This window comes from Electrona antarctica (assembly GCF_951216825.1).
Source record: "Electrona antarctica genome assembly, chromosome: 16".
Taxonomy (NCBI): Eukaryota; Metazoa; Chordata; class Actinopteri; order Myctophiformes; family Myctophidae; genus Electrona; species Electrona antarctica.
The window spans coordinates 12181154-12197333 of NC_136797.1; the positions used below are offsets into that span (position 1 = coordinate 12181154).

General features: G+C 44.0%; 1 protein-coding gene across 2 annotated transcripts in view; it reads left to right on the forward strand.

Moving 5' to 3' along the window:
• The first annotated feature begins 5945 nt into the window (after positions 1 to 5945).
• ak3 (adenylate kinase 3) overlaps positions 5946 to 16180 on the forward strand; it is a 465380-nt gene continuing 455145 nt past the window's right edge. For both annotated transcript variants that reach the window (XR_013791930.1, XM_079524516.1), the window contains exons 1-3: positions 5946 to 6206; positions 10391 to 10510; positions 11930 to 12102. Coding sequence is in view for 1 of the 2 variants with exons in the window: in XM_079524516.1 (XP_079380642.1) it covers positions 6059 to 6206; positions 10391 to 10510; positions 11930 to 12102 (441 nt within the window). In the remaining variant the exon portion in view is untranslated. The remainder of the gene's footprint in view (positions 6207 to 10390; positions 10511 to 11929; positions 12103 to 16180) is intronic.

Sequence of the window (16180 nt, forward strand, 5' to 3'; positions counted from 1 at the left end):
CACAGCTGTTTTACCGGCATGCCGGGAGGGAACCTCAAGGGGTCGTTCTCCTCTTCCCATTGTCTCTGGTGGCAAAATCCTCCAGCGCAACGACACTTGGTTGAAGATGTGGACCTCAATCTGATCACAGTTAAAAGGATTAGCTCGCCCAAAGTGATACACCTTGAGCCCGACTACCACAGCAGCATTGTTATACCGTCCTCCTTTCAGATGTAATGTCCAGTGCAACATTTTAAATACCTGCACTTCCACAAATAAATGCTACTAACACCCAGAACTTACAATGTCAAGTTCCTAAATGGTGTTTTGTTTATAGGACAGATCATTTTAAAGGATGCTTACATCGGTTGTAATGACGGTTTTGTGACGTCATTGACATAATTATGTAGAATAGCTCATGACCTTGAGGGAAGGAAACAGGTGGTCGAGGTGAATGGTACACTGTCTACTTCCCTCCCAGTAGTGTGGGGTCCCCCAAGGGAGCATCCTAGGGTCTCTACTATTTCTAATTTATGTAAATGACATGAACTCGGCATGCAAATGCAATCTGTTCTTGTTCGCAGACGACTCAGCTCTCCTGGTCTCGGACAAAGATAAGTCGCAGGTTGAGAGAGTACTCCTGTTTCCTAAATGGAATCGATCCTGTTTTGTTCAAGTCAAAACCTCAACAAGTCCCCAGGCTTCACGGTTAGAGTGGGTGACAATGTAGGCACAAATAAGGAAGAGGTCACTTACTTGGGTTGTATCTTGGATAACAAACTCACGGGTGAAAAAATGGCAATGAAAGTGATCTCAAAGGTCAACCAGAGAACTCCTTTCTCGGGCAGGATATCCCCTGTCAACAGCAGTGCTATGACCTTGGCCGGTGCCCTCATCCAGTGTCACTTCGACTATGCCTGTACTTCATGGTACAGAGGTATCTCTAAGCCATTGAAAACAAAGCTGCAGACCTCCCAAAACAAGCTTGTGAGGTTACTACTAAAATTGAACCCCAGGTCTCATCTTACCTCTGCCCACTTCAGTAGCCTGGGATGGCTAAGAGTGGAGGAGAGAGTATATCAGCTCTCATTGTGTCTGGTCTTCAAGATCCTAGATGCCTCTGTTCTTAAGTACCTGCCCAGAGTGACGGATGCTCACGGGTACTCAACAAGAGGAAGTTCATAATGATCTAGTTCCCCCCAGTTTCAGGACTATGACTAGGATCTATCTATCTATCTATCTATCTATCTATCTATCTATCTATCTATCTATCTATCTATCTATCTATACGATACTCGAACTGATCGGCTGTTTGGTACATACTATTTTCAGTAATAGTGGAAATCTACAAACTCACAACACATCTCCACTTCGTTGTGAGCTTGTAGATCGGCTATTTTCACTACATTTGTCTCTTCCGTCATCACTTTTGTATTACCAGATCTCCAGGAACCTAAACGGCCTTCAAACCTAGTCCTATGTTGAATTACTAGATCTGCAGGCCTCTAAACAGCCTTCAAACCTAGTCCTATGTTGCGCAATGAAGATAAAAGTGAGGGTAGAAAAGTGAAGACGCCAAAAGTTTGATTGGCTGAGCACGGAGATGGTGTATGATGATAAGAGCGCCCCTCCATTCACACGGGCGCTTGAGAGAGATTTAACTGAAGGTCTGATCTATGATTCAGTTAGAACTACATCTATTTTCAAGTGCAAGCCCCACCACTATGCTTGAACACTATAGATCTATTTGATTTTGCTGTTAATGTTGCTGTTGTAATCGCAACGTTGAAATTAGTCAATAGTCAGCATATGGTGCTGACTATAAAAAGAAAAAAAGTATTAACACTTCTCAGTCTGACAGATATTCTCCTGCTCATTACTGTGCACAAATGTACTACTGAATGTAGGCTATACATAACTTACTCACTGCAAACCCCAAAAATGTCCCCACCTTTAAAAAATGGTAAAATGGTCTGTGACCCACATATGGGTCACGACCAACACATGGGGCCTCATACTGGGGTTTGCCTAGGTCCACCTGATCCCTAAGCACGGCCCTACCTCCTTACCCATCACATAGACATACAGTATATCTATGCATCAGTGCATCCACCTCCTTACCCATCACATAGACATACAGTATATCTATGCATCAGTGCATCCACCTCCTTACCCATCACATAGACATACAGTATATCTATGCATCAGTGCATCCACAGCAACGCCCCTTCCTATCTAAAGGAACTCATTGAACCTCCCCAACCTCCACCCGCTCCCTCCGCTCTGGAAATTCACTCACTCAAATGCAAAAAGCTCCACACTATGGTGGACCACCTGAGACCACCACAGTCCACTATGGTGGACCACCACAGTCCACTATGGTGGACCACCTGAGACCACCACAGTCCACTATGGTGGACCACCACAGTCCACTATGGTGGACCACCACAGTCCACTATGGTGGACCACCTGAGACCACCACAGTCCACTATGGTGGACCACCACAGTCCACTATGGTGGACCACCTGAGACCACCACAGTCCACTATGGTGGACCACCACAGTCCACTATGGTGGACCACCTGAGACCACCACAGTCCACTATGGTGGACCACCTGAGACCACCACAGTCCACTATGGTGGACCACCACAGTCCACTATGGTGGACCACCTGAGACCACCACAGTCCACTATGGTGGACCACCTGAGACCACCACAGTCCACTATGGTGGACCACCACAGTCCACTATGGTGGACCACCTGAGACCACCACAGTCCACTATGGTGGACCACCTGAGACCACCACAGTCCACTATGGTGGACCACCACAGTCCACTATGGTGGACCACCTGAGACCACCACAGTCCACTATGGTGGACCACCTGAGACCACCACAGTCCACTATGGTGGACCACCTGAGACCACCACAGTCCACTATGGTGGACCACCACAGTCCACTATGGTGGACCACCTGAGACCACCACAGTCCACTATGGTGGACCACCTGAGACCACCACAGTCCACTATGGTGGACCACCTGAGACCACCACAGTCCACTATGGTGGACCACCACAGTCCACTATGGTGGACCACCTGAGACCACCACAGTCCACTATGGTGGACCACCTGAGACCACCACAGTCCACTATGGTGGACCACCACAGTCCACTATGGTGGACCACCTGAGACCACCACAGTCCACTATGGTGGACCACCTGAGACCACCACAGTCCACTATGGTGGACCACCACAGTCCACTATGGTGGACCACCTGAGACCACCACAGTCCACTATGGTGGACCACCTGAGACCACCACAGTCCACTATGGTGGACCACCTGAGACCACCACAGTCCACTATGGTGGACCACCACAGTCCACTATGGTGGACCACCTGAGACCACCACAGTCCACTATGGTGGACCACCTGAGACCACCACAGTCCACTATGGTGGACCACCTGAGACCACCACAGTCCACTATGGTGGACCACCACAGTCCACTATGGTGGACCACCTGAGACCACCACAGTCCACTATGGTGGACCACCTGAGACCACCACAGTCCACTATGGTGGACCACCACAGTCCACTATGGTGGACCACCTGAGACCACCACAGTCCACTATGGTGGACCACCTGAGACCACCACAGTCCACTATGGTGGACCACCACAGTCCACTATGGTGGACCACCTGAGACCACCACAGTCCACTATGGTGGACCACCACAGTCCACTATGGTGGACCACCTGAGACCACCACAGTCCACTATGGTGGACCACCACAGTCCACTATGGTGGACCACCTGAGACCACCACAGTCCGTGGACGCTTTTAAAAGTGGACTAAAGACTTTCTTTTTTAACAAGGCATTTGCCTATAGGCCCTAGATGGACTTATAGATGTGTGCTTTTAAGACCTTTTAGCTGTCCATAGGCTGTCCTGTGTGCTTTTAAGACCTTTTAGCTGTCCATAGGTGACCACTGATCTAAATGTAAATAGGCTATTAATTGTCTCCACCAGGCCGAAGGCATGGGGAGAGAGTATGTTTTGCACTCCGTCCGTCCGTCCGTGTGTGTGTGTGTGTGTCCGTCCGTCCGTCCGTCCGTCCGTCCGTCCGTCCGTCCGTCCTTCCGTCTGTGAAGAGCTAATCTCCGGCACCATTAACCCGGTCGATGCCAAATTTTGCACACACACTCCCTGGATGCCAACGATGAACCTCTGCCCCAAAATTTCCAGAACTTCCTGTTATAGCGCCACCAGGAGGCCGCTTTGTGCAAAACAAGTTTTTGGACAGTACACCTACAGATTTTGTCCAAACATCACGCAAATTGGTACACAGTCTCTCTAGAGCCATTCAACGAAACGTGTCTTTCAGATTTCTCAGACTCCATCCTGATTGGCTAAGATTGGCTTCCAAAGTTCGCAGGAGAGCTCAGTTTCAAACAAAATGCTGCAAATCATGAACACATTATGTGATTTCCGTGAAATTGTGCACGCACATTCCCACTAGGCCGAGGAAGAAATGCCACATGAACATTTTCAACTCAGCCTCATGGTGGCGCTATAACTGGCCGAAAAGTGTTTTTACCTCTAACTGCACGGATCTGTGGATAACTTTGTATGCCAACTCCCTAGAGGCCAAGGAAAAACCTTTGCCTGGAATTTTTCACATCTGCTCTTTATAGCGCCACCAGGAGGCCGACATATGTAAAACACATTTTCTAATATTACTCCTTCAGATTTTATCCAAATTTCACGCAAATCGGTACACATGCTCTCCATAGTCATATGATCAAGAAGCGTTTGTTTGATTTCTCATAATCCACCTTCATTGCCTACGATTGGCTTCTAAACCTTTCAGGAGTAGCCCGCTTTGTACCCGTTTTGTACAAATTGCCACAATTACTCAACGCAGCATCCGATTGCGGTGAAACTGTGCATGCATATTCCCACTAGGCTGAGGAAGAAATGCCACTTGACAGTTTTCACGTCACACACACACACACACACACACACACACACACACACACACACACACACACACACACACCATCCTCCTGGTGGAGACCTGTGCCCAGAAGGGCACTTTTTCTAGTTGTTTGTATTCTTATTATCTTAGTCCTTTAAAATATTTATTTTTATTCCTTCTTCTTGATGTAGCACTTTGAGATTTGCCTCGAATGTGTATTACAAATACAAATGTATTATTAATAATAATAATAATAATAATTATTAATACATTTTAATAATAATAATAATAATAATAATTATAATAATAATGGTTGATTGAAAACTCTAGCCTATTAACAGTGTTTGTATGGGTATACAGTTCAACGAAAGTATAGGCTACAGGTCAATACAAAAATCTGCTAAGAGGATAAAACCAGAAAAAGCATTAAGACGTGTTTACATAAGGGTCCTCCATTTTCAATTCATCATAACATTTAAAGACATAAGATATACACTTCTCTGCAAAAAAAATAGGCTAAGGGAAAAACATGTACAGTAGGGGGGGGGGGGGGGGCTTTAACAGGGTGGGACAGTTTAATTAACACGAGCATAGGCTACACCCGTAAGACCCGTTACAACTAGGCTACACTAAACGAGGCACAATCCGTTCAAATAGATTAGGCTACAACTAGTAGAGCCTAATAATAAAACGACATTGATGTTTTCACCTTTCACGACTATATAGCTAAAAAGTTGAGAGAATCAGTCAGCCAGGCGTCGCATGCAGGGCTAGGGAGGCTACGTGCCAGAGGGAACGTGTCCTCATTCGCCCTCCTCCTCCATCTGTACTCAGAAAGAAAGAATATTTTTCTAAGGTCCAGCTGGGCTACGTCAAGGCTGCAAAAGACGCGCCCACTTTCATGACTATTATTGCGTAGGATTCAAAGTGGCTGCACCAAGTGAAGTAGCCTACCTACCCTACGCATGAACATAATCTCTGGGTCGGTTGAGAGCATCATTATTATTCCATAAGGGCAATTGCATGCGCAGGTCAAGACGGAGTCGGGAGATATTTTAACAAGGATTCAAACGAAAGACGCTATATTTGAGAAATTATAGGAGATCATCATGGCTTTACGATCTATATTCCGTGCCGTTATAATGGGACCCCCCGGCTCAGGGAAAGGAACGGTATCTGCGCGAATAGTGAAAAGTTTTGGACCTAAACATCTTTCTAGCGGGGATCTTCTGAGGGCTAACATCACAGCTAAGACAGGTGAGCTGAACGGAATATAGCCATACCGTCCACACAAGTCATATTTCATAAATTATGTTGTAATTGAACTGCCATTGCTCTATAATCATGCATTTTAGGGACTATTCGAAATGTATGGAATTATACTAACATTGGTGTGCAGGCTAGCAAGCAAAAGTAACTCAGTTGTACCATAAACATGATGTGGTTTGATGGGTATACCGTGTGATGTTGCTCTGAACATTGTGGTTATTGATTGATTGATTGATTGATGTAATACTATAGCACTTTGCAAAAAAGCACAGAGGTACAGATTGATACAAAAGGATTAAGGATAAGGCAAAAAAGCCTGCTATGGCATATTTCCATTGAGGTCCTGTGTATTCAATAAATCAGACATTGAATGTGTGTGTGTGTGTGTGTGTGTGTGTGTGTGTGTGTGTGTTGAGTGACTACCAGGTGCACACACAATTCTGTCACCATGCATCTGGTGAGAATTGCATAATATAGACATTACATTATTAGTCTAATGAACAAACTCATATTGCAAATAATCTCAAGTGTATTTTCTGGGATATAGGCTGCTGTGAGAGCAACCCAAACAAATACTTACCCTCCCTTATCTTTCTGTATAGTGGCTTGAAACTGCTGCACTTCAAAGAATTGAAGAAATTAGAATGAAAAGTATACACAAGACAAAAAGATACCACCAGGATATCACACATTCAGTTGCACCTGCATGTTAAAGGACAGGTACAATTAAACAGAGCGTGTGTTTGTGTGTGTTTGTGTGTGTGTGTGTGTGTGTGTGTGTGTGTGTGTGTGTGCACGCGTGTGTGCGCGTGTGCATGTGATCTCTAGCCAAGGTCAAGGTATATAGGACAATAGAGTGTGTTTATAGCAAGTGTACACTACAAACATTACAGAACCTTATCTGAACCTTGAAGGGAGGCCCCATCCTCACTTATTACCTTGGTTTAACCTGCACGTTTGGGAGAACTAAGGAAGGAAAATATCATACAAAAGTGTTTCCACCTCGGAAAGAAATTACTATTTAATATCACAGAAGAATTCCATATATCACCGTTTCATGGATACAAAATACAAATTATACATTTATTTACCAAAACTGTCAGCGGTGTCACAGTGGCCCCTTCTTCCACCGGGGTTGAACCAGTTCAGTTCTATTTTCCCGTCTAATATTGAAAAAATCACACCTGTGTGAACTGAGTGGTGCAAGGTCTTATATAGCCTGATCAGCTGTGGTCTGACGTAATGTCAGTGACCATGGTAACCATGCTCACCTGTGCACGGACACATACACAGGTACACAAACATACAGACAAAGCTGGTTGTTGGAGTGGTTTGCACCACTCAATAATGTCAGTGACCATGGTAACCATGCTCACCTGTGCACGGACACGTACACAGGTACACAAACATACAGACAAAGCTGGTTGTTGGAGTGGTTTGCACCACTCAAAAAATGGTAAATGGTGCATTTATATAGCAGCTTTACATAGATTGTGCATTACATTCACCCACTCACTTCACACCTGTGTGAAGACCTTCACACCCACAGGAATGCGGCCAGGGTGCCGGCTCAGTTCCGGCGAGCCGCCCCGCGTCCGAAACGTTTGAGAAATTACAGAGTTACGGTGTGGTGGTCCCCAGGGGGTCCTTCTGCTGTACTGTACTGTACTGTACTGTACTGTACTGTACTGTACTGTACTGTACTGTACTGTACTGTACTCTCACTATACTGTACTGTCACACCCAAAATCATATATACAGTTAATATGTGTGTGTGTGTGTGTTAGGCTGCGCATAAGTGACATTTGGTTGTGAAAACAAACCAAACGCTATTTTCGTGCTCAGACAGACCCAGCCAGCCAGCCAGGGACACACAAAACTCCGTAATGGAGTGGTTGCACCACTCAAAAGGCCTCCGGCCAGCTTGCAGGCCTTGTTCAAAGACACTTGTTACTGTAACCTTGATCTGCAATCTGAGCACATGCGGTAATCCACTTTCTCCACATTCATTTTCCCAGCATTCATGCTCATTTGATAGAGTAAGAGTTTCAGAAGTTTTGGTATAGGCAGAGTTGTGTAAGCCAAATATTGAATGGTGCCGTTCACGTTAATTATAATGGATTAAAACCCACTTCTGAAATATCCTCAGATGTCTCTTTAACGGTGGTTGCCATGATACGCCTACGACTTGTCGCTGGTGGAAACCTCGCAACAATGCAGGCTATTGTTTGCTATAAACACCCACTTTGGGTTTTGTGTATGGTCAAAGCAAAGGAGTCCGCTTTCTCTCTCTCATACGTCCTAAAGCAGCCCATTCTCTCTTGTATAGGTTCTGTTTAGCATGTTTTAACATCAACAATATTTGTTCATTGATAATATTTAAAGAAAAAGAAAGAAAATTACATCTCCAATAGTTTGATAAAACATTCTGCCTATATAGGCCTATACTGTATATTTTAGATGTGAGACAATAGATACACTTATGGGTTGTTTATTTACATTTAATAGTTAATTAGTTAATACACTTGGGGCTCCATTTTCGTCACCGCTAAACCCCTGAGGCTGTGGCTCAGGAGGTAGAGCAGGTCGTCCAATGATCCATGGGTTGGCGGTTCGAATCCCGGCTCCTCCTGTCTACATGTCGAAGTGTCCTTGGGCAAGACACTGAACCCCAAATTGCTCCCGATGTGCTGGTTGGTACCTTGCATGGCTTCCGCTGCAATCGGTGTATGAATGTGTGTGCGAATGGGTGAATGTAATGCACAATCTATGTAAAGCGCCTTGGATAAAGGCGCTATATAAATGCACCATTTAAAATGCACCATTTATCCCTAAACTTCTTTGCCTTTTTTTTACTATTTTGCTAAACATTTTTGAATAGTTAAAATGGCCAGTCTACAAGCTCACAACGTGTCGATGTAGATTGGCTAGTTGAACTATTAAAAAAAGTTTTTCAAAATAGTAAAGAAAAAAGGGCAAAGAAGTTTAGGGATAAGGGGTTTAGCTGTGACGAAAATGGAGCCCTTGGTCATTTAGTTTCCCACTGATGTTGAGTCTACAATTTGAGTGTTCTACCCACAAGCAATTTGTTTTACCCAGAGTTTTCTGTGTCACAGAGATACGTACGTGCTTTGAAAGAGGGCCTCCTCCTCCATGGTGGCTCAGGGAATTCCATTCAGGCAGTCATTGGACGCAGACCAATTAAGGCGGAGGAAACAGGGAAAATATGCTCGGCCTTTAAAAGGACACGCTACAAAGTAACAACTAACACTGTAAAACAATGATACAGGGTGATGAGATGAGGAGCATACTCAGTTTTTTCCTTTATTTTTCAATAGAGAAAAGCCTATTATCTTTTGCCACTTTTCCCTCCAAAATGTAGTCGTTGTGCCAATTCATTCCTCCCCACACTTCGTTTGTGCCCCACTGGTTTACCTGCTAGTGAGGAGCCCCCACCGGGAGGACATGGATGCACGTTCCAGTGGCGGATTGGAACCCCTAAACTCTGTGGTGGTGGTGGGCACTTTACCGCTGCACGACCCAGTCACCTCAGAATGCAGTCTGTCTTCCTTCTTTGCAGGACGCACCATGGAAAGTGTACATGTGCGCAAACTGTTGGCAGGGCAATAAAACAAGTTTTTGAGGGGCGCTAGCCCCTCAGCTATTAGTGTAGATTTTCGTCTTAAGCCTTAACCACACCAAAGGGTCAAGCCAGGTTTTAGCGTTGTCCCTGCGGTGTGATGTGTGTTGTTGCACGTTGACCCACGTTGACCCTATAGTGATTCAACGCATTGGAATTCAATGGCCCAAACCACACCAAAGGGTCGAGACGGTTTTAGCGTTAACTCCTTGCAACCATTTGGACCCAAGGAGTTGCATGGTGACCCTTTGGTGTGGTTAGGGCTTTACACAAACATTAAATTCTCATTGACAATGAATGGAGAATTTACGAGCAAATCGACATGTTACGTCATGATGATGTATACGATGATCACTTCTCACGGGTGTGATTTTTACATACCGGTATATATTACATTTCTTTCTGACTGTCCATCAGACTCTCTGAATGTCTCTCTCACACTCTATCGATCTATCCATTCATGTATCCATTGTGTGTGCGTGTGTGTGTGTGTGTGTGTGTGTGCGTGTGCGTGTGTGCGTGCGCGCCTCAGAGCTGGGCCTGTTGATGAAGTCCTGCATTGACCAGGGTCAGCTGGTGCCTGACGATGTCATCTCTCGTCTCATCCTGCGTGAACTGCGGGCTATGGAGCAGACCGACTGGTTGTTGGACGGTGAGAACATAATATTTCCGAGCAAAATGTTAAGGAGAACACAGTCATTTCATACTTATACACACATAGACATCAAAGGGGGCTTCAGCCCCTGCCCCTTTACCCGTCTGTAAAACAACTGCCCTCTCCAGACCACGAATGCAGCTTTTACTACATGGTGAAAGAAATGCAAATGCCACTCCTTTCCATGCCATGCCGGAAGGCGGCATTCAGGAGAATTGCTTTTTTCCTCTTGAAGTCTCCTGAACTTGAGTATTTTGCGTTGAACACATTTGTTTAGAAATCCATGTCGCATCTCCACTAACTAAAGAGTGCAGGGTTGCGCCCTGAAAATAGCTGATCTACAAGCTCTCAACGTCTCGCGCTGCGACACGTTGAGAGCTTGTAGATCTGTTATTTTAGCTATTTTTGTCCAAAAGCAGCCCCTGCCCCTCTAACACGCTCTGTACGTCCCTGGGGTCTGTCTGTCTGTGGTTCCAATTCAAACTGCTCTCTTATTGAATCAAATTGTTGCAATATTATTTATCACTTCCACCTCAGAAATAAGGCTGTCGGGCTCCCGCTGGCCAAGCGGTCCAGGTGCATGCCACATATAGGCTTTGGCCTTCGAGTCCCATTCATGACGACCCTTGCTGCGTGTCTCTCTCCTTCTTTCCTGTCTATCTTCACTTGTAACTATCATCCATCCATAGTTTTTCTTTCCCCCTAGCAGTGTTGTTTTTGGCAGCAAATTTAGATTTTAGTTTTAGTCAGTTTCTTGAATAGTTTTCATTTAGTTTTAGTCACATTTTAGTCACCCGGAATGTTTTAGTGTTTGTGTTTTAGTGCGCTGCGACGCGTTGTGAGCTTGTAGATCGGCGATTTTCAGCATGCAACCAAAGTGTAAAATGACTTATAACTGGATCTCGTGTCCACTAGTCCCTTCCTAACATTTTAGTCTAGTTTTTATTTGTTTACAAAATCGACAGTATATTTAGTCACGGTTTTAGTCACCATAGCTTAGTTTCCATTTAGTTTTTGTCAGTGAAAAAAGGTACTCGACGGACATATTTCGTCTTAGTTTGTGGACGAAAACAACACTGTCTACTTGGCCATGTGTTTGTCTCTCCCCAGGTTTCCCTGGTACAGTAGTGCGCTGCGACGCGTTGTGAGCTTGTAGATCGGCTATTTTCAGCATGCAACCAAAGTGTAAAATGACTGGATCTCGTGTCCACTAGTCCCTTCCTAACATTTAAGTCTAGTTTTCATTTGTTGACAAAAATCGACAGTATATATTTAGTCATAGTTTTAGTCACCATACATAGCTTAGTTTTCATTTAGTTTCCGTCAGTGAAAAAAGGTACTCGACGGACATATTTCGTCTTAGTTTGTGGACGAAAACAACACTGTCTACTTGGCCATGTGTTTGTCTCTCCCCAGGTTTCCCTCGTACAGTATCCCAGGCAGAGGCCCTGGACACCGTCTACTGTGTGGATACAGTCATCAACCTGGACGTGCCTTTCCAGACCATCAAACAGAGGCTGACCTCTCGCTGGATCCACACGCCCAGCGGCAGGGTCTACAACATGGACTTCAACCCGCCAAGAGTGGCTGTAGGTATTCTTGGTCAAAAGCATTAAAGTATTGGTTTATTATGCTGTTTATATATGTATAACCTTATTTAGTTTGCTTTGTAGTCTTATTGCTTGCATTTAAAGGAGAATTCCGGACTGGCGCTTTTCTTACCATAATCTGATATATCTGTTATTATATCCATTAACCAGTGGTAGAGGCAAAATAATATAATAATAATCCATCTCGAGCGCTCCGTAGCTCTGAGCATGGATGTGGGGTTTATCGGCAGTTCGCTTTTTACGGCAGCCCATTTGGGACAAAACTCTGTGGAGACATATATCCGACATTATGAAAGACAGAAAAAAAACAGAATTGTGATTTAGCGATAAACTGTGCACGGTCAGAGCTGAGGTGCGCTCGTGATGGAGTTTTCTTTCTGCCTTTACCACTGGTTAATGGATTTAATAACATCAGAATACGGTAAGAAAAGCATTAGTCTCCGGACTATTCTACTTTAAACATCAGAGAGAAAAACACAACGTTTCTGGTCCCCAGGCCTTCATTTGGCAGTCGTGATTGAAACATGTATTTCCAATGGTATCAGGTACGGTCGCTAGAGTTCTCATCGGGCCTGAAAATGAAGGCCCGGCCCTACCCTACCCTAACAATTACCATAATGTCAGGCCCGAAAACCCGAAAACCCGAGTGAAAAAAAGAGAAAAAAAGAAAAATGCCACTATATGGCCGCGGCGCCGTGGATTATTGAGACGACCCTGCACGCACTAATAGTCTAGTCGCCGAAATAAAGGATTTATGTAACTCACGTTAATTGGCTGATAATGTTCTATTTCCAACATTCTAATGGTTTCCACTCGGTCGCCCCTAAACCATCTCGCCCCTAGATTTTTCCGCCGACCTCACGCCGACCGCTCGGTCCAACGGTTCATGTATTCTTTATTTTGTTTTACTGAGAATAAGGTTAGAATAAGTTTAGGGTTAGGCATAGTTTTACTGGGGTTAAGTTTAGGTATAGGCATAGTTTTACTGAGGTTAAGGTTAGGAATAAGGTTAGGTTTAACCGTTTAAGCATAATTTACTTAGGTTACTTTAGGAGGCCGTGCAGTTCCGCCGGATGTACGGCCTGGGTGAGTTGGTAAAGGGGCGAGTTGGTAAAGGGGCGAGTCGTTTGGTATTCTTTCCAATGGAGGGGTTGGATGCACCTTCCCAGAATGTAACTAATCTGTGATCATGCTGAACCCCAAATATTTACTTCAACATCCAATGATGTATGTTAGCACTCGCCAGCTTTAAAAAATAAAAGACAGGGACAGGGCTTCAATTTCACTAGTTGTTGGTCAAACAAAAATACAAAATAAAAGATGCAAGACCAGTTTAACAATTGAACAATCTTCTATAATTCTCCAACTAACGTGTTTCAGCATGTAGCCAGACCAAGTAGACTATGGTTTAGGTTTATTAGTCAATCTCATGTAATGTAGAGGAAACATTTCCCCAAACATTTAAACATTTAAACTAGTTGAAGCAATTGTATTTAGGCTGTGAATCCATTATCTTTTTCTTTCTTCTTTTTTTTTTAAGTTGGTGAGTTCCAACTGTTCTACCCTACATTCTACCCTACATCCTCACAAATACATTTTGAACGTGCTAGTATTGACAGTGTGCGGGAGTCTGTCTGTTCTATATCAGTTAATTCAGGACCTCTTCTACACACATTGGATTCTAAACAGAAGTTGCAGTTATAATACTATCTTAAATGTCCTAAATGACTATAATATGGTCCTCAGTAAGAGGAGATGAGTTAGAGAGATAGAACAGAGAGAGGACAGAAGAGAGTGTATACAGTATATGAGTACAGGGAAACAGCACTAGAAGAGATGACAATAAAAAGCGAAAGAAGAACATGAACCCGCTGCAGACAGATGTGATATATGAAGCAGAGGGAAATGCAACAAGTTGCAGACCAAGGATAAGGATTGAAGGCTGAGTGAGTTAGAGATGTGTTTGCTAGGGGAATTCAACAAGTTGCAGACCAAGGATAAGGATTGAAGGCTGAGTGAGTTAGAGATGTGTTTGCTAGGGGAATGCAACGAGTTGCAGACCAAGGATAAGGATTGAAGGCTGAGTGAGTTAGAGATGTGTTTGCTAGGGGAATTCAAGCGGGGACCTTTGCTCTCATGCATGGCTGTTAAACATCAGTAAAGCTAGTCATTGTCAGCATACTAGTTTATTGTTAGCAGAGCAAACACTAGAAGTAATTAGATTGTTTTTCTTTTGTCATATGGTCAGCAATATATTTATTTTATAGAGATGGGAACACAGAGACACATTTATACCGCCTCCAGACTTTGGCATCAATGACTTACTCTTGCAGTTTGAGAGGAAGACCAATCTGTTCCACCACGATAAAAAAGAACCACCGCTCATCTGCTGAAAAAACTTAAGTGAGGTGCTGGAGTCACAAAGAGATAATGAAAAAAAGAAAGGGAAGCTTTTTGATTAATTGAAAATGGTGGGCCCTATTGTAAACAAGTGTAATGCTTTATGGTGTCGTCCACTCACAGCTAACAGTTTTTGTATTGAGTTGTACTTGTGCAGTAATTCTGCAAACTGTTAATAAATCAACCAATCAATCAATCAAGCTCCGCACACTCAGATCTGCACACAATCAAAGTACTTATTTTACAAGCTTTCGGTCTACTGACCTTCTTCAGGCATGATAATTAATGTCGCCTAAAATTAGATTTATGCAAAGATTTAAATTACAGACAGGAATGATTGAAGATTGTAAGTCAGGACCGGGGTTGGAAAAAATGTTTATTTTTTGAGTGAAAAGGAAACAGTTAGACAGCTTGGCTTAGCCTAAGATTCCTGTAGTTAGACTGTTAGTTCTTCCACAATAGTAACTCAGACCCTCCCAGCATCACACCTTCTGTTTTTTATGGTTAATCATTAACCAGAGCTTGTCCACAGCCCTGTTTGAATAAGGAACATAGTCATTAGATTAGACAATACATCACACACTGGTTCCAAAGTGAGCCAAGGCTTAAAGGGCTCCATTTTCATCACCGCTAAACCCCTTATCCCTAAACTTCTTTGCCTTTTTTTTTTACTATTTTGAAAAACATTTTTGAATAGTTCAACTAGCCAATCTACATTGACACGTTGTGAGCTTGTAGACTGGCCATTTTAACTATTCAAAAATGTTTTGCAAAATAGTAAAAAAAAGTTCAGGGATAAGGGGTTTAGCGGTGACGAAAATGGAGCCCAAAGTCTTTTGTGCATGTACATGTTCAGCAGCAGTGGTCACATATGTCTTATTCATTGTAGTATGTCCCCCAATGTTTGTACGGGCCAAACACCATCACTACAACATCAAGAAAACTATTGTATGCAGGAGGTGTACTGTTGTATGCATATCTAACAAGAGACTGCTGATGGAGTGTTGTGGGTTTGTATATGATTGGCTGGATCCAAAAGGAAAGGAGGTACATTGCTGTTTAAGTATACCTTCCTTTGTGGTCAAAAATGTCATTCTAGAACCTCCAAGGTCAAGCGAGGACATTGAACTTGTTGCTGCCATACTGCACTTCCTGTGTTCACTGCATGAAAAAGGAAAATGTTACTGCTCCTCATTGTGCTCAGAACAGGAAACATATAAACACAATAAATTAATCCTGGTCTCTAAACTGCCTCCCCCTGCTGGTCAGCCGGGGCACCTGATGGAGGGGAAAGGAACTGGTCGGAATAACGTGTTCCTTCCACACGCTACGTCCAACCGGGGAAACTCCCCCCCTGTCAGGTGAAAAGAAGCAGCTTGGACTCCTCATGCAGAGAAGGAAGCATGAGGTCAGTCCGCTGCCCTTCCCAGGTTAGCAGACGAAGTGTAGCGCCCAGGATTACATTAGACACTGCGTGAAAAAATGGGTTGCAAAATCGAGAACAAAATTACATTATATAAATGTCATATTGTGACTGGGATACCAGCTCTTTGCGCCCGGCCGGCCAGGGACGGACACGATGCGTGTCACCAGCCCGGATCCGACGAGTTCCAGTGAGGAGCCTACACTGGCAGGCGCCGCCCCATCCTTTATGTCT